Source organism: Schistocerca piceifrons, chromosome 3 (genome assembly GCF_021461385.2).
Source record: "Schistocerca piceifrons isolate TAMUIC-IGC-003096 chromosome 3, iqSchPice1.1, whole genome shotgun sequence".
Lineage (NCBI taxonomy): Eukaryota > Metazoa > Arthropoda > Insecta > Orthoptera > Acrididae > Schistocerca > Schistocerca piceifrons.
Window position 1 is genome coordinate 404,196,565 of NC_060140.1, and position 24,892 is coordinate 404,221,456.

General features: G+C 42.0%; 1 protein-coding gene across 1 annotated transcript in view; it reads left to right on the top strand.

The window, feature by feature from the left end:
- LOC124788693 (uncharacterized protein YMR317W-like) overlaps positions 1-16,916 on the top strand; it is a 355,090-nt gene extending 338,174 nt beyond the window's left edge. The window contains exon 2 of the mRNA XM_047255974.1: positions 14,428-16,916. Coding sequence (XP_047111930.1) covers positions 14,493-16,916 — 2,424 coding nt within the window. The 5' untranslated portion in view covers positions 14,428-14,492. The remainder of the gene's footprint in view (positions 1-14,427) is intronic.
- Positions 16,917-24,892: the final 7,976 nt, after the last annotated feature.

Genomic DNA, 24,892 nt, shown 5'->3' on the forward strand with positions numbered 1-24,892 from the left:
CACCAGGCGAACGGTCTACCCGACGGGAGGCCCTAGCCACACGACATAGATAGTCCCTTCTCAATCATAGTAGCAGACCGACCCCATTGTGTCGTTTCTCAGGTTTCCCCGAACGATTTGCACAAGTCTAAGTTTGAAATTTTTAAATTATGTCTAAAACTTTGTAACATGGATCATATGTGTAGCTGATAAACCACAGAGCGTTTTCTCATTTTGCGTTCGCTGTTGACAACATTTTTACTGCCGCCATGTCCGTAGAAGTTTACATCTCGATATAAACTTCCCTCATTTACTATAACAACAAAATTAGTTCATCACTGTCGAAGCTAAATCCTCGAATATGTTCTTTAACCATGGAGATCAAATGAAACTCGAATGTTGCCAGGTCGGTACTACATGGACGATCAACGACGACAGTGAACCCAAGGCATCGTATTCTTGCTGATGCCGCAGCATTCGTGTGTGATCCGCAGCTATCATGCTGAAAGAGAGGACGATCAAAATTAATATCATTTCCAACTCATAACGGGAATATGAGTGATCAGATATTTGATGTTACAACGCCAGATCAGTAACTCATCTAGACTGTTACCCTGGAATTTTGTACGTAAAGTAACACGCAGCCTTGGTGAATACGATGCCGTCAACAGTCGATAGAATCAATGGAAAGAAAGCAAATGACTATCAGAAACGTACATCTCGAATCTGAAATTCAGAAGGATACATTACGTTACGTAAGATTGCAATAGTCTTGTACAATGTATTACGTCAAGACGGGAATCTGGGATTTTGGAATAAGTCTGAAATTCACATAGTATACGAAGAGGAGCAAGCAGAGGTGAGGCTGCGGCTCCGTCACAAAGTCAAACATTTTACGAAAACGCTGCCAAAAATAGGTCTCTCGTTGATAAAAATTATGGTGTCACCCCCACACACAACAGTTGCTAGGTGGTAGCCTTTAAATCGACCGCGGTCCGTTAGTATACGTCGGTCCCGCGTGTCGCCACTATCAGTGCTTGCAGACCGAGCGCCGCCACACGGCAGGTCTAGTCTAGAGAGACTCCCTAGCACTCGCTCCAGTTGTACAGCCGACTTTGTTAGCGATGGTTCACTCTCTACATACGCTCTCCTTTGCAGAGACGACAGTTTAGCATAGCCTTCAGCTACGTCATTTGCTACGACCTAGCAAGGCTCCATATTCAGTTACTATAATTACTTCAAATATGTATTCCGAACTGATAATATTGTGGATCATGTACCGTCAAGAGGGACGTTCATCATTAATGGATTAAAGTTAAGTATGAAACTAATTACGTTCGCTTTCTGAATTCTCATTCCTTGTCATGTTCCAGACCTCATGTCAGTATCGTTCTACCCTCCTCACGCCAGGCTGCGTGAGCTGAAACGCGTCCATTTCGGCCTCCACTCCTAACACGGTGTTGGCCCTTCTGCTAACACAAAAGAAATGTGTTCGTTGCCATTCTGACGAATAAAGAATAAAGATGTAGAACGTTTATAACGTTTGCTTTATTGGAAAAGTATTCACATAAAAAATTCGGACGGAGGAGTATCTGTTGCGCAGCCAGACGTACGTGTGGTCCTAAAGAAGGGCTGCAATCTTTTTACTAGTTGCACGAGCAAGAGTGAGGATGAGTGAGTGATCTGGCTTTGTATCATCAACCAACATGTCAGTGCTGAGATGGTACTGCGAACGGTTGAAACCAACGGGGAATTTACAGTCGCTATTTTTCATGAAGGCATACAGCTCTACGGTATGGTTCAATGATGATGGCATCCGCTTGGGTAAAATATTACGGAGACAGAATAGTCCCCTCACCCCATAGACACCCTTTTCGCATCAGGGGGACGTCGTCATCTCTACTGCTCTTTAATTTGCAAAGCAAATGAGAACCCGGCGTCCTAAATAGTATCGTTAAATTTTAGCTACCGGTACCTGTATAACAGTGGCAAGTTATTTAAATAAATTCAGAGAGGTCGTGTTAAAATCATTGATTGCTTTCACTCAAAACATCACTCATAATATCTGGAAGAACTGAGTTGTTGCTGCACGGATCAATTGGTAGAATACTACGCTACTGCATGGAGAAAGATTTACACAATGAGGTTTCAAGAGACCCATAAAAATGTCAAGAATTGTTATGTGAGTGAGGAAGGGCTTTATGTAGTTCACTTATGACTCGAATGAGATTTACGGTAGATTTGTGGCCCACTTGAATCAAGACTGAGTACGTTCCTTTACAAAGTATACAGTACATTATTAAATCCTATTCCCCACAATCGCTCGCTACAGATGTGAAATCCTTGCCCTGAAATGATACGTTAAGTGATGCTGTGCAATGCGTTACCTCATTATAACTCGTAGCTCGTAACTAGAGAATGCAGGAAGCAAATCTCATTGTTAATTTGCACACCAGTCTTCTCTTCAAGGAACGTGCCGGCACAAAACCTACATATACAGACACAAGCCTGGTTAGATGTAAGAGAGGGTCTTATGGCCCTAATCTTGCCAGGTTAAATAAATCAATAAATAAATAAATCAATAAACAAGCAGCAATAATCAGGCAGCCTCTTTCCTCTAGTTACCATACCACGACACACTTCTTCCAACCAGAGTACATAAAGACTGTTGTGACTCCATTCGAACACCAACCACGCTGTACCAGCAAAGGCACGTTGATCTCTTACTGGCAGAGACGCAGATCGCCAAAGAATGTGCCTAAGCTAATACTCTCGATAATTTTGTCCTGGAACTATTCCATTTGGTCAATATTTGCATAGGAAAAACAACAAAATCAGAAACTGAGTCCGCCAAAACAAGGTGTTTTGCATCATGGCGGACTCAGTTCCTGATATCGTTGTTCTACTGCTCTCGACTGAGCATAGACTGTACTCATTTCAGACATCGACTAGTGGACACAGAATATGTTAGTTAGCAGTAATGTTCGCGAGTTAACAGCCGCCGAAAATAGTAAGCTGTAAGTTGACATATGTGACAAACAACTTGCAACGTTATCCTTAGATTTAATATGAATGCTGTGGTTGGCAACTATGTTTCACAGATCACTGTTGGCCTTCGGCGGTTCTAGCTTCTTTTGCAAATGAATAACAATGAGAAAATAATTGTCCTTAATAAAGCTGCCAAGGATTTGGTAATGATAATGCAAACAGTTGCTTGATAGCAGATTACCTATGGAACACCCACATTCTGAATTTGTCGTCTCCTTTATCCTCACTTTTCACAATCACTACCAAGGCGCCACCTAGTATCATGTATTCCTTATATGACACAAATTTGTCATATGGCATCGGCTTAGTACAAAATATGAAACCGGTACCGCACTAGTATTTTTTACATAATGTTGCACAGCTTTGCAATCATACAAATACATTCACAGCCTGTTGCCATACAATATCGTAAATTTGGAAGGGTATAGACTCTGCAGTAACATAGTCATATCAGTTACTTCTAACATATCAATGATGCAACACAGTAGTCTGCAGAATCAAGCAATTTTCATTTAATAGTACACAGGAAATAGTTTGAGAATGGAAACCTTGGACCCCACACGATCAGCACTTGGGTCATCCATGATGGATTAAGACACTTTATCCAACTTTAACTGTGACTTCAGTCAATTACATAACACGTCCATATCGTCAGTAAACCGTAACACTGGGTACATTATTTTGAAGGGCAGTTTCGTTGGTTTAAAGAAAAGATGCGAATAATACTGAAGCAAAACATACACCTTCATAGCACCTGCAACGGAATGAAATTAATTTCAGTTTCTTGGTGTAATTATACAATTGTTCTGCTGCTTTCACCAATTGTTATAGCCTCCAACTTCGTTCATTTAGAGGTAGATTGACTGTACCAGGACTAACCCTTCCATTCCTGCACAAAAAAGTAGTAGGGTTTAACGTGTTGTCGAAAATTAGTTTATTGAGCAACACGAGCTCAGACTGGTAAGGAAACTCGTAGGGGTGTTTCAAAGGAATCATCTCACCATACATGTTTCGGGAAAATTATGTGAGACCTGAATGTATAAAATGGAATGGAGATTAGAATCGATTCCCCCCTGAATGAGAGTTCTGAATGACAGCATTCTGCTGCCTCGCTCGGTGTGTATAATGTTATTGAAGTCAATAATGTAATAGTGTTCACTGGACTCTGTCACACTCGACACCAAACTCATTTTCATTTTCGATGTATATGCAACAAGGAAGTAACGAAAGGAACCACTGTACACTGGAACGCGACTACTTATTCACTGGGTGAAACTGAATTCGTGTGACATTCAACCAAACACTTATCTTTGTTAACTACCACAAAATTTTTGCTTTAATAATTGATCCCCTCTTACTTCGTAGTACAGTCGATAGAGACAACGGCAGAGGAGAGACGTAGCTGGTTGCTTGGCAACGGCCGTTGGGGCCATCCGTAGCCGACCGCAGCACATGTCACCCGGATGGCAACCGTGCCGGGCATACCTGCACACCCTCCAATAAGGGTGGCCAACTGCTTCCGCTTACGGTGCCCGTCCACATTCCGCATGCGGTGCCAGTGCCCGCATTTTAATATCGCATCGCATCGCTCCTTAACGACTTTGGATTTCTATCGCATACTCGTGTTCGCTGTGCATGTGAGGATATTACGTACTTATTGGCGTTTCTACTGTCCTTTAATAACCCCAGGGAGAATATTATAGAACGAGAAATTGGATTTATACAATTTAATGCGGTGAAGGCTGCTACGGAAATTTCAACACGTTTGCTATATTTTACTTCAACGGTACCACATCCCTCTATGCGTAAAAGAAAAGTTAAAATGGTACTGCAGTTATATGAAACTCTAGAATCTGGAGGTTGAGAATTACGGTTGAAGAATTTACGATTCTGAGCAGCCGCAATTGGATACGGATGTATCAAAGTACGATTTCTTTTCTCTATTGCCTAGAAACTGAAGCAGTGCGTTGGGAGTATAAGTGTGAACACTTCAGTTGGATGAGGCAGCAAGCCGAGGAGGCGTGGAAGTTGGCAAAGACTGAAAGTAACACCTGTTGTCTACATGTGCTGCCAATAGATTACTTACAATTCAGCGGACATGCTTGCTTACTTAAAGATTAATGCTGAGTACAATCTTCAGTAACACAGCTGTCAGAGATACTATTACGTCAGTGACCCAAGGCATTAGTATATATATTAATGTTTCAATTACTATAAAAATATTTTGGGTCACTACATGCAATTCCTCATTCCCACGCCCTAATAATATAACAAATTTATGTTTTCAGTGTATCCGATGAGACTCATCACCTGATTCAAAGATATGTGTTGGTGTAAATTTCCTAGCGTCATCACCATAATTTAAGAGGTGATGATATTTGTGAGGTTCATTGTGAATGAAGTACTCTTTTAATCATTTCTGCTTAGTTGCAAGTTATTTTTGTATCTGTACTACTGAACCTGGAACTGCTTCAGAACTGTTTAACATGTTTAGTAACTTTATATACGTCCTAATCCCCTTCTCCTTCCTCTCTCTTTTCATCACTTCTACTTCACTCCTCCCCCTGTCCATCTCCTCCTCCACCCTCCCCCCCCCCCCCCCGCAATGTCTCTCCTTCTCTTCCTCACGTGTCTCTCTCTGTCTGTCCATCTCCCCTTCCACCTCTCTCTGTCCATTTGCTCTCACTCCCCATTGGTCATCTCGCTTCCCCCCCCCCCCTCTCTCTCTCTCTCTCTCTCTCTGACCTTGACCCTTATGCACTCCTACTGTAAACAAAACCTTGAATGGGAAATGAAGTCACTTAAAATAAATAGGAAAATCATTTGGGTTCATTAATGCAAGATTCTATTGCACAAGAGTATTCGAATCATAAGTTGCTACGCATATATACATATACACTGAAGCAGCAAAGGAACTGGTATAGCCATGTGTATTCAAATACAGAGGTACGAAAACAGGTAGAATACGGCACTGCGGTCGTCAATGTGTATATAAGACAAGTGTCTGGTGCAGTTGTTAGGTCGGTTACTGCTGCTACAATGGCAGTTCATCAAGATTTGAGTTAGTTTGAAAGTGGTGTTAAGGTCGGCGCACGAGGAATGGGACACAGCATCTCCGAGGGGACCTTCCCGTGTAACCATTTCACGAGTGTACCATGAATATCTGGAATCCGGTAAAACATCAATATTCCCACATCGCTGCGGCCGCAAGAAGATCCTGCAAGAACGGGACCTACGACGATTGAAGAGAATCGTTCAACGTGACTGAAGTGCAACTCTTCCACAAATTACTGCAGAATTCAGTGCTGGGCAGTTAACTAGTGTCAGCGTGCGAACAACTCAACGAAAAATCATCGATATGGGCCTTCGGAGCCGAAGACCCTCTCGTGTACCCCTTTTGACTGCACGGCACGAAGCTTTACGCCCCGACTGGTCACAACAGCACCGACATTGGACAGTTGATAACTGGAAAGGTGTTGCCTGGTCAGACGAGCCTCGTTTCAAATTGTATCGAGCGGATGGCCGTGTACGGGTATAGAGACAACGTTATGAATCCATGGACCCTGCATGTCAACAGGGCCCGTTGAAGCTGGTGGAGGCTCTGTAATTGTGTTGGGTGTGAGCCATTGGAGTGATATTTGACCCCTGATACGTCTCGATCCGTTTGTGAAACGTACGTAAGCATCCTCTCCGACCATCTGCTTCCATTCATGTCCATTGTGCATTTCGACGGACTTGGGCATTTCCAGATGGACAATGCGACACTCCACACGTGCAGAATTGCTACAGAGTGGTTCCAGGAACTCTCTTCTGAGTTTAAACACTTCCTCTGGCCACCAAACTCCCCAGGCATGAACATTACTGATCATATGTGGGCTGCCTTGGAACGTGCTGTTCGGAAGGGACTTCCACACCCTTGTACTCCTACAGATCCTTGCAGGATTCGTAGTATAAGTTCCCTCCAGCACTGTTTCAGACATTAGTCGAGGCCATGCTGTGTTGCAACACTTCTGCTTGGTCGCAAGGGGCCCTACGCGATAATAGGCAGATGTACCAATTTCTTTATGCGTATATTAAATTTGAGGCAAAACTGTCAAGAACTTTTCGGTATTTATGCTAAAAACGTTCCCCTTTAGACATTATATATAACATCACGTAAAAATTTCAAATAGAATCGTCCACAACTTCTCGAGATTTTTGCTAACAGCTTTACCTCTTGATATATTACATGTATATTTATGTACCATATATGTCATATAATATGTAGCCTATGTCAGTCAGACATTATTAGAATATCTTCTGAAAATGTGAAACAGATTGGACAACAAGTTTCCGAGAATTTTGGTAGCAACGTTAAACGGTTAACCCTTTACAGGATCGTAAGTTTGCTAAGAGTAAATGTTAGTATGTCACGCTTGATTTTAGTTTGCTTGAACGTAAAATAAGTAAGAGCAACAAGAAAAATACATAAAAATATGTATTTGATGGGAGCTAGTTTCCCAATGGCCATATATTATAGTTTACCTCATTATTTATTTACTGGTAATTTATAACAAAATGGTACCAAAAATAGTGAAAATTAATAACCACAAATTTATTACTATACGAACTGATGTTCTAATTATGATGTTGTGCGAAGTAATTTTCTTTAGTTCTGAAGAAAACACGGACATTGCACATGGTACTCATACAATGTGTCCTACCTTCTGAGAGGCATTTTTTCCACTTTTTGCACGTTGTGTGCTGGTAAACTGCGTTTTATACCAATACTCATTTCAGTAGTGACTACAGTGGAACTTGACCGCTGTCGGCATGTATAACTATTTATTACTCCTCGTGGTGTGCGTCGGCGCTACTCGAGGCTGGTCAGAAGCGATCCTACCATCCGTTGTCCCTCACGCTACTTTAAAAATATTACATAAGCATTGCTTCGCGCTATGATCAATAAATCAAACATTAGACGCCGGTATTATTTTATTTTACCTTTACTGTTAACACCACAGCATGCTTTCCGATAAGCCATGAGGTAGGCACTGCCTATACGTTTATTCTAGCATACGACGATTCCTGGACAAATAACTTTTTTTTTCATGAATCGATTTGGAGTCGTTTCATTTTACAGTTGATATGCTATTTGAAATTTCGGAATGAATGTCGTCTTTCTGCATATTACTGTCCAACGACAAAGACTTGCGCACAATTTTACTATTAGTGCAAACACTACCACAGACCTTAGTATTTTGTTTCATCAACTTGTATTGGAAAAATGGGGAATTGAAAAGGTTATCAAAGTACACTTTGCATCCAAGACTTTTAGCTGTTCCGTTAAACTTAATACTTCGTGTTCATCTTCTTGCCTACGTGCAAATCAAATTCAGATGGTTACCATGTGCAAGTCTCAGCCATGTGCCAAGTTTTGAGTCCTCATTTCATAGGTTCGTTCTTGATGTATCGTTTCACTATTTTGTGACCTTTGACCATGTTCATTTGTTGACCGATGGACTGTCCCTCAGAGATGTTCGTTGTTCATAGCTTTTTCAAAATATAAACTCAAGTTCAGCATGACTGATCTAATTTTATATGTTATTTCACTCGTTTGTAAGTGACCATCATTATCACAAAAACATAAATTTGGACGTATTGTCTCAGACCTTCTTCTTGGTACAACATTAGCAACTAAAGGGAGGCCCATGTCTTCACCAGTTGACCAGTAATTCTCAACTGTTGGCAAAATGTGATAATTCATTGCAAAATTCGTGCCCAAGAACGCCTTCATTTCCTCAGAGTCAATGGTAAAAGGACGTCCGTTTTTTTTCCGCACGCTTCATTCCTGATTTTAACACAATGTCAGTCACTATCTTACCTAGTTGTGTCATCTCTATAAAAAAATGCGTTGGTATCAACGTATCTTGCCGATAAGAGAATACATTTATACAACCCAATTCATTTGCACTATCATAAAATGCGCAAGATGAATAGGATTTCTTTCCCCATCGAAAGTAGAAGACAGCTTCCGAAGTCTCGCGCGAAACGGTGCGTGGAATAACGCTTTAATGCGTTACCTTAATAGACTCCTCTATTTTTACTACAGCGATACCATTTTCGACATCTTTATCTATGAACATCTGATCTTCCTTACCCAATTGACTCTCCTCTTCTTCATCACTGTTGTCTGCAATGAGTAAATGTAATACGTCATCACCTAACATACGGATTTCTGTGCGCCCTCTTCTAGCAATATCTGTGAATAAAACCCAAATATATATGTAAATATGATGATTATTACGATAAAAAGCAAAACATTAGATTCAGAAAGATATCACTTGTGGACAACAGGGAAATATTTTTCACATTGGATTATTTGTCATTCTCAGGCATTTGTTATTTCTTCAAAGATACTTTATTATCACATGTAAATGCCTCATCAAATAATACGCAACATGTGAGAAAATACAGTAATATATTATTACATTATACAACAGAGTGCAGCCTGCGCATGCTATATCATTGGCGCCAATTGATTTCACAGTCTTGTTTTCATTCTAAACGTTCCCATTTAAGTAATTTCGTTTGGCAGAGGTTCCGCTTTTGACATGACATATAAAAAATGCAAATGAAATTATAATTAAATACGACAATCGCCAGTACTAAACTGGGTGAATATATTTCCCTTCGTCTTAAAAGGTAAAACAGCGACCTGTGTATAGATTTTATAAGTATTGGTGTAGTGGTAGGGTCAGGAAGCTTTTGAAATCAAATTTATAAGCAAATTAATTAAATTGATCACGCCCCCTGCACGATGTCACCTGTTTTTCCAGCTGCACATGGTCCCAGCCACCTCATCCCCGTCTCCCACCTCCCTCTCCCTCCCTCCCACCCCCACCCCTCTCCCCAACCTACACAATTGGGAGATATTTTGAATTTTGGCGGGAATTTCGCTTTATTGGTGGGAATGTCCTTGTCGCAGCGATGTGTTAACATCCCCTCCCTCCAACCACCACCACCACAACCTACAGTGAACTGGCAGGAAAAGGACTCAGTCTGTGCTGCATAGGATGGACACATGTTTTCATTTAAACAGTCTTTATTTAAACAATTTGAGGCAAGTGCCTCCATGCATTCTGTTGACCATGGGGTCCAGAGTCCAACTCACCTAGTACACAGCACTGCCAGCAGAGTGTGCCTCAATCTCTCCTGTGATATAATCCAAGATGGCGGTCTGGAGTCGAATAATATTGGGAAAAGGACTAAGCCTGTTCTGGGCTGCTGGAGAGAGGAAGGAGTGAACAATTTATTTAAGGACGGATTTCATGTACGTTATTTATTATGAAGATACTAAACATTCACCCTGACATGCTTGAGTTCGCAGTAGGTAATCTACAGACCTGAAAAGTACTCCGACTACAAAAGAATGCTCGAGAGTAAATGAGTAATACGGATAAGAAATGGAGGGGTGCTTGTATCAAATCGGGGTAAACGAAATTTATAGCAAAACTTCCTTCAAAGAGCAATCGGTTGACAGGGTACATCCAGAGCAGAAAGCATTTCGTGAATTTTATTATGGAGAGAGATATGGATTAGCTACAGTATGCAAGTGTAGATAGACTTCACTTGCAGTAGTCATGCAGAGTTAAAGAGGCTTGTACGGGACAAATCAGAATGGATAGCTGCATCAGAACTGTCTTGAGACTGACGACTACAAGAGTAGCAACAATGGGAGGTTTTAGAAATATTTCTATGGATATTGTATTTATTCCATTTTTATAATACACATTGATACCGTTTAATGACTGGATATTTAACATGTTGAAATTGGTCTAAGAAATCAAATTTCAAAACTGTACTACTGTACAGGGCGAATCACCTAAAAATTTCACCGTTAATATTGCAAAAATGGAAAGTGCTTTTTCTTAGAGAATGGGTTGTTTGTCAGGGGCTCGTACTGTTAGCAAATAAACAAATTGTAATAATCTTTAGAAAGCGTATTTTTTGTAAACTTTTTTTTAATGGAACAGTGCTTACTGACATTAACAGGCTAAAAGTAGTATACATTAGAATAGTGATGTCTGTTGCAGGATTCTAGTTCGAGTCGTTTACGAGATATTATATATTGAAAACTTCACACACCGACTCTTGTACAATACCTGCGGTAGCATACAATAAACAACAACACAACTGCATACGTCAGTTATCTGAATTCTGATCAATAATGAGACAATCAACAATCGCAGGTTGTGTTCACAATGACCACCAATCTGGTACGGAACATCTGACACACACATCCCAACTTTTTAGCGGAGATGTCCTAACGGGCTGCAATAATCCCTCGTTGTACCATATATCATAGGGTGTAGCTGATATGCACACGTAGAGAGCGTCTTTCAGCTTTCCCGAAGGGAACATCTACAGGTGTCAAATCCGGGGAACGGGCCAGCCAAGTTACCGGTCACAACATCTGTAAAAAATTCGTGGAGACATGCTGTAGTATGTCGTGCATTATGCGCTGGACGGCCATCATGTTGGTACTACGTGCTCCACCTACTCTGCAGACCAACTTCTTCTAGCATCCGTGGTAAATGGTGTGTTAGAAGGCTGCGACACTTGTGCCCGTCCAGTGTTCCGTCTATGAACAACGGGCCTATGAGCTGACGGTTCCCTATCCCACACCACACGTTTACACTCCATAGACGCAGACGTTCCACCTGACGAAGCTAACGATGGTTATAAACATATCAGTAGTGCACGTTAAAGCGGTTTATCTGGCGGTGACTGGTAAATGAGTCTTCATTACAAGCTAAGAAACACGGTAGATACGGTGTATCCTGTCCTAATGCCCATGTACAGATGCTACCACGTTTTTGGTAATCGTTTCCTCCACACAGCTCCGACATGGACCCATCCGATTTTCATCTGCTTCGCAAACTGAAAGAACATCTACGAGGAATTCACTTTGGCAGTGGTGCACCGGCGCAAGCGGAGTAAGATTGGGGCTCCGTCAACAAACCGTCCACAGTGGCGGTGTCATCAAGCTTTTCTTTCGTCTGGAGATGTGTGTTCGTCTCCAGGGTAATCTCCAGGGGTACTATGTTCAGAAACAAATATGTACAGATGAAGAATAAAGATGTAGAATGTTAGTAAAGTTTCTTATTTAAAAAGGTTTAACAGTTTACACGTAAAAAATTCGGAGCCATTATGTGTCAACACGTCCTTGTAATTCGATATTTATTTCACACGGAGACAGAGAAGAAGGATAATGTTTTCTTCCTGTATTTTATGAGGCTGTTGCGTCTCTCACGAATTGGTCAGTTGTGTCGAAAGTGAAACACAGAAGACGTTTAAGTTATGATTTTAATATATTTGAGGGGTAAACTTTTACCTCAATCTGGAGATTCTTTCGCAAGGGGCGTAGAGGGTATCTCATTTGAGAAGACCAAGTCATACATGACAGAAACCACATAATGATACTGTATCATATGTGAATTAATTATAAGTCAGGTATGTGTGGTGGCAATTATTTTCAGAATCGTGAATTTTATACATAATGGATGCTGTTGAACTCTGTGACCGTTCCTCTATAGGATGTAGAGTAAGATCCGCTACCAGTCACAACTGAATGTGATTTATTGAAAATGCGAAAGGTTTTGCGCTTGAACCCGTCTTCGGAAGGTCATGCATTCGTTTACATGTTTCTACATTCATTGTTTGAGTTTACTCTTCAAATGAAAGGCAAATACGTGAAGTTGGCTCAATAACACAACTGAAGGAATTAGACGTGGAAAATCACATGCGTTAAAAATTGCAATGTACTTCAGTATGGGTGGCGTATCGAAATCCAGTTGTAAGTACATAAATATTTTCTACACACATTAGTTTGCCTCTTCCAATTATTTCATTTCGTTTTTCAGTAAACATCAGGTAATTTACATTTTATTTAAACATTGAGCTCCAGCTCTGAATGTTGAAATATGTAAATGAATGTACAAATTAAGACAAGACAATGACGTAACACGAAGTAATTATCCGAAAGTAAATATAATGTACAAGTTCAGAGAAAGAGATAAATACTGTTTCAGAAGAATGGGGTGATTCATCCAAGAGAAATACCCTCACACATTGAGCAAGTCAAGTCGGCTGGGGTGGTCAAGCGGTTCTAGGCCCTTCAGTCTGGAACCGCGAGACCGCTACAGTAACAGGTTCGAATCCTGCCTCGCACATGGATGTGTGTGATGTCCTTAGGTTGGTTAGATTTAAGTAGTTCTAATTTCTAGGGGACTGATGACCTCAGATGTTATGTCCCATAGTACTCAGAGCCATTTCGTTTGAGCAAGTCAATAACACGTTCGTCTGCCTCTGGCCCTTACGCATGCAGCTATTCGGCTTGGCATAGTTTGATCCACTTGCCGGATGTCCTCCTGGCAGTTGAGGTGACAAATTCTGCTAATCTGGTGCGTTAGATCTTCAGAATCCTAAGCTCCCAGTTGGGGAGAGATGTGGTGAACTTGTTGTGGCATGAAGACAAGCATTAGGAGCTCGAGCCGTGTGCGAGCGGGAATTATCTTGCTGAACTGTATGCCCAGGATTGCTTGCCATGAGTGGCTAGAAAAAAGAAAGTACAATATCATTGACTTATCGTTGTACCAAAGGTTGGGCAGAATACCACCAAAATATTATGAAAAGCAACGGCACGGCAGACTGTCCCTCGTGATTGTCGGGCCGTACGATATACGAACGCTGTCTAAGACATCTCCAGACACGTTCTTACTGGTCATCAGGATTCAATACGAAGACAGTCCTACTGGATTCAATGAGGTTCCAGGGCTCATCCCTCCAACACTGATGATAATTTTAGCATTATGGGCTGGGCCCTCCAAACATCTCAGGATTTTGACGATCTAACGCCGCAATTATACAGTTTGGGACGATATCCCTCAGGAAGAAATCCAACAACTTAGTCAGTAACTGCTTGCACAAGGCCAGAAATTGACCAATGCGTTATTGACCTTCTCAATCTGTGAAGGAGTTTTTCTTGAATAAATCAGCCAATTTTTCTGAAACTGCAGTGATTTGTTTGTCTGTATGTGTACATCTACAGAATTTCGTCCCATCCGCATAATTCCTCTGTGGTGCGTCTTTCTTTTGCTTGTGTATGTTAGAGAACATAATCACTTAAAGATGGGCACAAGGGCGAAACTGGTGTTGTCTTAAATAAATCACCTTCAATTGTGACTGTTAGTGGATCTTCTGCTACACCCTGTTTCCACGATCACTATTATGAAATATAAAACAATTCTGTTACTTTAAGAGGGCTAATATTCACCCTCTTCTATACATCGTTGCATTTTTCTGCGTACAGTTATCAATACTTTCCTGTATACAGTGTGTTTGGTTGCTTTGTTGCAGGCGTGAACCGCTTGGGATGGCAACGCGTGCGGCTGTGAGCTTGCCTTGAGGTCTGGACGGACGACATGGGTAGCCCAACCATCCTTCAGCTGCTGCTCATCGTCAACGCCAACATTCACCTGAGTGGGTCAGCCGTCAGGGACCAGCTGCAAGACCATCACAGACGCATGTCTTCCGACCCATCGTTGAAACAACGCCAGCGTACCGTCGAAACATCCCACGTTCCCTCCAGTTTTGGATTCACTACATCGACATCGAGTCCGGACAGACAGCACGGCAAGCGATCGACAGATTTAGAGAATGATATATCGAATTATACCGAGGTTGCATCGAATGGTTATTACACCTTCCAAGACAGTAACGGATTTCGCGATGCGTACAGACCGTCTACAGAAAAGGCTGGGACCAGAACGAAAGAAGCTAACCCGATAAAAGAATTCGGTTCGATTGTTTCTCCGTCGAAGAGAAAATCCGATGAAGCTCTCAGCTGGTCAGTCAGTCTGAAGAAATTTCGCCATGCTAAGCCGGCCACAGCTGCAATGCCTCTTGGCCTAAGGCGGCGCCGTGATCGGTTTCTTCGTAGCGTAAGAGATGAAGCATCGTCTCCAGCAAGTCTCATCACCTTCGATACTGAATCGCAGACTGAGGCGCTTTCCCCAGTGGAACAGGTGTCAACAGAGGAGGCCTCAGTTCAGCCGCTACGGAATGTGCCACAAAATGGACGGGATTATACGAATAGTGTCTCTGGTGGGTCGGGCGAAGTGTTCTCCCGGCAGAAACCGCCGGTGGAGCCTGTGCACACGGCTGATGGGGACATTACGGGGACCGGTTTACGCGCCGCAGATCGCCCCAAGAGCCTCGTAAACGGCAACCGCACCACCGGGGATGTCTATAGCGAAGGAAGCAGTGACCACGGGATGTCGACGTCTGCGCCCGACGACGATAACGCACAAAGTATCAAAACTTCTCGCACGATCCAAGACGCTGGAGGTAACGTAAAAAGCACAATCATTACGTCGCGCCTAGCCAACCTCAACCCTAATAAGACTTTTGGCACCACTAATTATACGAACCTCAAGCAAGACAAAGGAGAATTCGACGAATATTTCCAAGTGAACACAACATCTTTATCAAATGAAAATTCACTTACGTACGCGACGCCTCAGCAGCAAAAGCAAAACTTCAGAATTTCGTCCAATTCCGATAACTTCAATGAAATAACAACGACCGCAAGTGAAGGTATGGGCACGCAACGTACTCTATCTGTCGATACCACATTCAGCACGACTCTTTCGAATCGTTTCAGTACCCAGTCCAAAAGTGCTGGATTAGGAAGTTTTCCAAGTAGGTCGACATATTTACGTCGATTTAATAACAAGGACATAACACTGTTCAGCCTTATCGCAGAATCTGCAGATTCGACGTTACAAAAGCCAGACTTGAATGCCGTCGAGGCGACTGCAGAAATTGAAGGAGGCGGCAGTATTAACGAGAAATACGTCAGCACTATCTCAAGAAGAAGTGAAAGACCAACGATTGACCGTAAGTTGACGAAACATCACCAGGTTACCGCTCAGTTGCCGAACAAGGTATCAGAAGAAGTAACAGCAGCAACACCCGCAGCACTTACCATACGTCCTAGCAGTGTTGTGAACGACCATTTACCAAGTATAAAAGAGTATTTGTGGAATGAAGGTATGCAAAACGACGGTCCCGCAATGGCGATAACAGCAGCTACAGGTAACGGTGCGATAACGGAATCTCTAAGAACTGCGTTGAAGTCCAAGAAACCACTATTGTACAATAACGAGCGATCCGTAGGAAGTAGCAGACTTACTGTCACGACACCAGTAACGCCAGTTTTAAGCGTGATGCTAAATAAACAGGTGACAAGTACAGTCGAAAAGTGGTCTGTTACATCAGCGCCTAGTACACGGGAACATATATCGGTGAGTGTTCCACCACCCGAAACAGAAAGACGTTTTCCCGAAGGGACTAGCAGTAAATACCGAAACACGGAGGATGTTTACACCACTAGTACGGCGGATTTGTCAGCAATCAGTGCGGAAACGGAGAATGAGTTTGACTTTAAGCCAACGGATGCTAATCTGGATGACGACTCGAACGAAACTCTAACGGCCGGCGGTAATTCGAGCACAGCGAAATCGGGCGGGGGCGCGTCGGGGAACGACTCGGTGTCGGGGTGGCCGGTGAAGCTGTCGGCGGTGGTCGAGGGCGAGCTGGTGCTGGGCGGGCTCATGATGGTGCACGAGCGCTCCGACACGGTGACGTGCGGGCCCGTGATGCCGCAGGGCGGCGTGCAGGCGCTCGAGACCATGCTCTACACGCTGGACAGGATCAACGCGCCGCCCTCGCTGCTGCCCAACGTCACAATCGGCGCGCACATACTTGACGACTGCGACAAGGACACGTACGGGCTGGAGATGGCGGTCGACTTCATCAAAGGTAGGTGCCCAACTTGTACTTGATCTGGAGCAGGTTGCTGTAATACCCAATCTATTGCCGTGACCCGCTGATTGGCCGCGTGGTTAGAGGCACCATGTCACGGATTACACGGCCTCTCCCCTGGAGGTTCGAGTCCTCCCTCGGGCATGGGTGTGTACGTGTTGTCCTTAGCTTAAAGTAAGTTTAGGTAGTGTTTATGTCTAGGGTCCGATGACATGTTTACTGAAAAAGAGAAGGAAGCGATACCAAGTGTATCGGGGATTAGAACAAGGCATAAAGTCGTAGAATTACCAGACAATAATTCTGATGTTAGAGTAGGTACCGATCGAGACTGTAGAATGAACATCGCACCGAACATCTCTGGAGGTGTAGACGTATTTAGTACTATGTTATCAAAATTAAATACGATTAGTGAGAATTTTTCAGAACAGCAGGCAATACAGCAAGCATTTTTCAATAATAAATTTTCTGAAGTACTCGAACAGCAAGCTATTAAATTCTCAGAACAGCAAGCATTATTTAATAGTAAATTTTCCGAATTAGCCGAACAACAGGCAATATTACAGGCAACCGTAAATAGTAAAATTTCAGAAGTAGAGAGTCGGGTAGAGGATGTTGAAGCTAGATTTGAGGATCAAAAAGTTAAAGTAGATAACAAATTTGAAGATGTTGAATCCAGGTTAACCAAATAAGAAAAACAGGATGATAAAATTATCGATTGTATCGATAAATTGCAAGAGAATCTTAGTAAATTATTGGAACAATGCGATGTGGTATCCATAAGAGTTAATTCATTAACAGATAATTTTAGTAATATCAAGGACCACCTGAATGAAACTGAACAAAAGACGGATTAAAGGATCGATAATTATTTAATCGGTCAAGGTAAACAATTTCAAGAATTGACATATAAGTTTATTGATGAATTTAATCATATTAAAAATCAAGTTGTTCGTGATTGTCATGTACAGCTCGCGCGAGTATCAGAGCGACAATTTTATAATGACGCAAAACCAGATAATGAACATATAGGTAGTCAAAATGGTGTGTGTGCCGCGTGCCCTCGGACTCCAACCGCGTGCTGATGTAGTCGACGCGGTGGAGCTGTTAGTGCCACAGCTCTCGCGGCAGAGTAGAGACACGATGCGATATAACGTCACTACCCGTAAGTTAACGGGAAAAAAAACCTGAAAATCTTCCGAAAAGGCGTTCCTCGCGTAGTCGTTGTCTCTCAATTACATGTCCTCAGCGTTTCCACTTATGCGTACTCGTATAACTGATGCTTTTTATTATTAATGTTTTATTGTTCATTGCCCGGATTTGCAGTAGTTATTAATTCTTCTCTCATTCGCATAGCACACACCACTGATATTGAGGAAATATTACAGTTAACAGTTTTTTTCTTACGCTGTTGTCTCGTTGCTACGGAATTGCTGTGCTGGTATGCAGCGAGATCCAGAGATACTCTTTGATTCAGTCTTTGTAAGATTGCGTCGTAATTCGAAAATATTTTAAAGTTCACTGCTCAACTAATGACGTGAATATTTGCACTTCAATGAAGTAGTCTTTCATGAATAGTCGTTGATTTAGTCATTTATCAAACTATTTAATGATGTAGTCCACACCGGGTATTTAACTGGTAACGAACAGTTTATTGTTATTTTGTCACTAAAAGCTTATAACTCGTGCACCACACGCATACGGAGTAGTTTAGTTAAGTCAGTCCGATTGAGTTACAGTTTCTTGGCAATTACCACAACTCGACACTTTAGCGTAGTTGTTTTATCTTCATGATGACGTGTACTTGGGTCCTACTCAGGACTAACTGCGTGTATTCTTTCATAGAATGTTCACTTCTCCTTAAGGTCAACTAATTTAAAATCAATTCCAATGTTCACTAATTCCGTTATTAGATTTCAAGTAACCCGTAGTGCACTGTTAAATGAGACTATCTGTTCCTGTTTCAGTTCATAAAATCAGTTTCTTAAGCCGTGAATCCCGTCACGCAACAAACACTTGTAAACTCGAAAACAATCTCGTCACGATTTGTAATATCAATAATTCAGATCAGAACTGCTCTCGTACGTCTGCACTGGATGAGTTCTAGCAAGCGACTTCTTCTGTGGAAGAGCATTGTAGGCGCATTGAATTTCTTCGTTGCGCTTACAACTCTCTTCCACGTAAAAGTTATCTCTGATGACATTACTGTGGACTTAACTTTTGCGATATTAATTTCACATTTTTCACATGGATATTTGTCCATTGCTGAAATACGATGTTTCGTCTTTCTCTTTCGCTCACTGAGCATTCAGTGATGTACAATGTAGTTGTTGACAAAACTCTTTCGTGTTAGCTCATCGGCAAAGATGTCGTAACTGCCAAGATAACTTTCCCTATTTCATGTTCTTTCTTAATTGACTTTAAGGTGGTCATTGGGGCGTTACAGTGTGTACGTGTTGTCCTTAGCTTAATGTAAGTTTACCTAGTGTTTAGGGGTCGATGACCACAGCAGTTTGGTGCCTTAGGAATTCACATAAATTTGAATTTAAAAATCTGTTGCGGGTCAGCAGTACAGCTTTATATACTGATCTGCCAAAACACTATGACTACCTTCTTAATATCCGCTACGTGTACAGCGGCGGCGTGTCGTGGCATGGAACCAATGAGGCCTTGGTAGGTCACTGGACGGAGTTAGCATTACATCTGCACACACAAGTCACCTAATTCCTGTAAATACCCCGGGACGGGGGGCATGATCTCTGATGCTAAGTTCACTCACATCCCAGATGTGTTCGATCAGGTTCAGATCTGGCGAGTTGGCAGGCTAGCACATCACTGTGTTCCTCTAACCACTCCGTCACGCTCCTGGCCCTGTGACACGGCGCATTATCCTGGTGAAAAATGTTACTGACATCTGTAAACTTTATCATCACGATCGGGTGTACGTGGGCTGCAAGAAATGTACGATACTCCTTGACCGTCAGAGTGCCTTTCGCTAGCACTACTAGACCCAGGAATACACACGTGGATATTCCCCAGAGCATAATGGAGCTGCGGCCAGCTTGTCTCCGTGCCGCAGTATAGATGTCAAGGAGCTGTTTCCCTGTAAGACGTCCTGCTTCGGGATGATGGAGAAGCTATCGGGATTCATCAGTCCCCTATCACTGCACCGACGCATAGTGCCGCTGGTCACGTGCCCATTTCGGAAGCTGTGGCCGATGTCGTGGTGTTAAGATTAGCACAAGCGTAGTTCGTCGGCTGTGGAGGCGTACTGTGTGTTGAGACATACTTGTACTGTACCAAGCATAGCAGTCTGATGTTAGTTCCGCCATAATTCATAGCCTGTTCTGTTTTACCAGAGTTCCCGGCCTGTAATGACGGGTGGTTACGCAACCCTACGACGTCTGAGCGTGGTTTATCTTGGTTTTGCCACTTGTTGCAAACATTCACCACACGAACCCTCGTACATCTGACAAGTCTTGCAGTTTCCGAAAAGCTCGTGCCGAACCTCTGGGCCATCACAACCTGTCCTCCGTCAAATTCAGATAGATCGCGCGCCTTCCCCATTCTACAGACGGACATCGCGGTCACTAATCCTACATGCACAGTACGTGTGTCTGACTAGCAGTCATTGATCGCCAGGTGACGCTGCTATGGACTGGACGGGTCGGTGGTTATAATATTATGGTTGATGAGTGTATGAACGCGTGGTGTCTTTCCTTTCGGACATGTCCGAATGAACAGACACCACACATTCATGTAATTGCTTCGCCTGCGCGAAAATAATATTCGCGGGCGTGGAGGACATGTACGGGGACCGTGGACAGGTGGTGCTGTATGGAAATGTGAGTCGGCTGAGGAGCGTGCCAAGATACTTCACGTATTTGAGACAAACACTTTGTAAGGGCATCACAGTGGCTAATGCTACGGCCTGGTAAACAGGAGATCCCGGGTCCCTGCCCAGGTGCTGCACACATTTTCACTCCTCACCGCTGATGCCGCACAGCGTCCCGATGTAGCTTATACCATTAGTTCTTTCCCTTTCTTTTCCTTTCTGCCTCTTTCCCCATCAGTTTACGTAAAAGTAAAGTTTTAATCACGGATGACTGAATACACGGTTGGTGACACAGGCGGAGGTGCTCTTTGTGGTGACGTAAATGCTGACGCTCTCGTCTCAGCGCACCGCGCACTCATGTTTAATTCCTTTACAACTGAAGACTGGAAACGGGAATTGGAGAAAGTACCGAAGGTTGATATCTCCGCTACTGTTCCTTATAAACGCTGAATGTACCTTGGCTAATATCTTGATATAGTTTCGAAGTAAAAGAGAAGCCTACTATTACTTCAAAATACGCTGGTGTTGAGAATTTAAGGACAAAAGTAAATTTCGCCTGATGTGTCACTGCCGAGTAACATAACTCGAACAACGTGCACTATACTGGCAACTACTGCTACAACAGTGCGCATAATCTGGTTACTCAACTTTTTGATTTGGTTCTTTTTCCCTTTTGATACACATGGAAATACGACACAAACTTCTACATGTGATTTTCATCATACATGCACAGAATCAAACACATAGAGTACGTACTTTTCATGGGGTGGTTACTAAATACAAACTTTACAAACTTATTGCAAAGGCTCCTGAGTAGGAACTTACCAACATAGGCAAAAGACATACTATAAAAGTTATTTATTACTGTTACATAGGAACACAAAAACAAAAAGTACAAGAAAGTACATACAATACATACCTTGTTGTTGTGGTACGACTATGATATACAAATCTCACAAACCAATAAAAGATACTTATGACATAAAAATAATCATTAACAAAAGAAGTATAAAAAGACACTAAAATGAAAACTAGTGAGATACAACTCTCTGAGTGATTTATTGCAAATTCCTCTAATCCAAGACACGACTTCGCGATGCACTTTTTATGTTTTACGTATTTTGTCTCCGCAAGATTAGAAGACACTAAAATTCGCGACACACCTGACGTGTATTTGCGACATTCCAGTGTGTCACCACACTACACTTCAGACACGCAGCTACACAAGGTTTTGATAAAATACTCAATGACACGAACAGATTTGACACTTTTATTCAAAGACAATAATTACACTGGGGCCATGGCAATGTACGATGGTCCCTTCGACGTTACAAATAGGGGGACATGGTTTTTAACAGGGTGTTTGATCACTACCGTAGTCAAAGCAAGCTCTGTGACGTTGTACCATGCTCGCCACAAATTTGGTAAGAGGATTTTGTGGTGGGGCATTCCCTTCCTTCAACAGCGCGGTTGACACCTGCTACTGCTTCGCCGGTGGTACATACTGCGACACAAATGCTTGTCTTTGAATTCAAGCTGCTCATTTAAAACAGATAACGGTGTACTTCTTTCAGATTTTGACGATTTGCTTTAGAATCCTCACTTTTCTGTCTCTCATTTGTAAAAAATTATTTAAACTTTTAAATAACATTTTATACTTTGTAACCTTCATTATTTTGCCAAATATTATTTTATGACTGCCAATCTGTTTTTAGAATGTTTACTTCTGTCTCGCTTCAGGACTGCATTATGGAAATTAAAATACTTTTAATATTTTGACTTTATGGCTTGTAGTATTGTATTTTAAATTCCCTCTACTTTCTGACTAATGGTGTATACACGATTTATGTTTCTATATTCGTTCCATAAACATTTTTGTATACATATGTGTCAGAGGTCTTATTCTCTGATAACATAGTCTGTCTCATAAGTCTTATCCACTCTTCAGTTTTTCCCTTTCCTTCACATTTTATAAAGAAATGAATCTTATATAAACTGTTATTTAATGTATATGCTTTATTTATCGATGTTACCTGCTTCAGTGTTTGTCTCAGGTACCTGATAATGCCGTACCTTACACTCTCATTGCTTTATTCTTAGTCTTATAGTACTATTTTTTATACTTTAACTACAATATTTATTATAACGTTGGCATGTAAAATAAAACATAGCAATGCCGTTTAATATTGCCACATGTAAAATTTGTAATACATACAGATGCGTCATAGGCACTATTTTAAGTACATGCACAAGCACTCTGCATTCTCGATTACTTTCTTTCTCAGTTTCCGTCTACAAGAACTAATTATTATATATCGAATAATCTACACAAATGGATGTCTCTTGTTACACCTTGAAATTGTATCTGTGCAGCATTTCTTACAAAACGTCAGTCAACGTTTTTTGGAGCCTCCCTAATAGAAAGCGGCCCTGGTAGAGCGTCTATCGTTTCCATAACAACATGCTGCTGTTCATGGTACGTCGTCTGACGTGACAGCCTTTGGCTATAGATTACAACAACCTCGTTGGAGAGTAGCCTGCTGCCACATCTTTGGAATAGCGTCTATACTTACTATGGCAACAGTAGTTTCTAAATGGTTCTCCAACAGGCCCAGAGAGGGCAACTCATGTACTGTCGAAACGATTTTTATTTATCTCATATGTTTAATATTTTTGCTTATTTTATCTCGCAATAGCTGTTGAACCACCTAATTTCGTCATATTTTTATTTTCCATTCTTGTCATTGTTGTTTTAATTATCATATTTTGCGCTATTATTTGGTTTTCAACCCATTCGTTAGCGATGATATCATTCTGTCAAAAGTGGACGATGCCTCGAATATATAAGTAAGACATGCACTGCTCTATCTGGCAGCGATTTACCACCAGAAGGAGGCCCCTGCTCATACAGCATTTTGGTAATTCGTCGAATTATAACTTTGTAGTTTTATATAATTATCTTTAATGTAAGCAGCCCTCTCATCAGACATTGTATTTGACTTGTAGGGTTGAAGATGACCGCAGGCGTGGTCGAAACTGGTTACCAGAACAAATAAATTTGTGACCAAGGCTAATTTTAATAGCAGCTATCAGTAAAGCAGTATTGCCGGATGTAAGCTCCAACCGTCGTACACAAGAATGAGAGTCCAATGCGCTATGGACTTATCAAATGGTTCAAATGGCTCTGAGCACTATGGGACTCAACTGCTGAGGTCATTAGTCCCCTAGAACTTAGAACTAGTTAAACCTAACTAACCTAAGGACATCACACACATCCATGCCCGAGGCAGGATTCGAACCTGCGACCGTAGCGGTCTCGCGGTTCCAGACTGCAGCGCCAGAACCGCGCGGCCACTTCGGCCGGCTTGGACTTATCAACTCGGCTGCACACTACTGTACTTTCGCTAGATTTAGCAGAGTGAAAGTTCGTTTGTTTATCGCATAAGGAACGCTGAATGTGACCATCTTGTCTGACCTCTGTGGTAAATAGGTTATAACGCTTGAAACTTCCCCTTCGAAAAATTAGTAATGACTGTGCTGGTAAATTTCTACGTTATTTGATACTGAAACAGTTGAGTAAAACTAAACGTACTCAGACAGTTTTCTCTTTACTTTTTCTGATCATGACTAAACTGACACAATATATCTTAGCGCAACGCAATCTGACTTTCCATAAACCCTACTAAAGAGTAGCCCTGACCAACAATAACCGTGAATCACTTACCTCACAAAAATCTTGGTTACTCGAACTACTGCAATACAGCTAGCGCCAATAGTGCCAGCTAAATAAAAGATTCTAACTACTGAAGGCATTAACTACTGTTAGGCACAGTTAGCAAATGAAAGATTTTGATAGAGAACAAACAATGTATTCACCTTAATAGTGTACAAGAGTAATTAATTAAACAAATTTCCATTTTCTGACGAACACACGTCCAAATCGTCCACTCGTAGTAACCTCTCAAATCTCTGGCATCTCTCTCCCCACATACACTACTGCTAGCGACTCACCTCCAACTGCTCAACGCTACGCGCTGTCCACATCCTACAGCCCAACATTACACTAGCGAAGAATCCAACAATGAGTCCAACCAGCCACAGATTGCACACAGCGCAGTCAGCGATTTCAATACAGAGCGCTACCTGGCGTCACCAACATAAAAA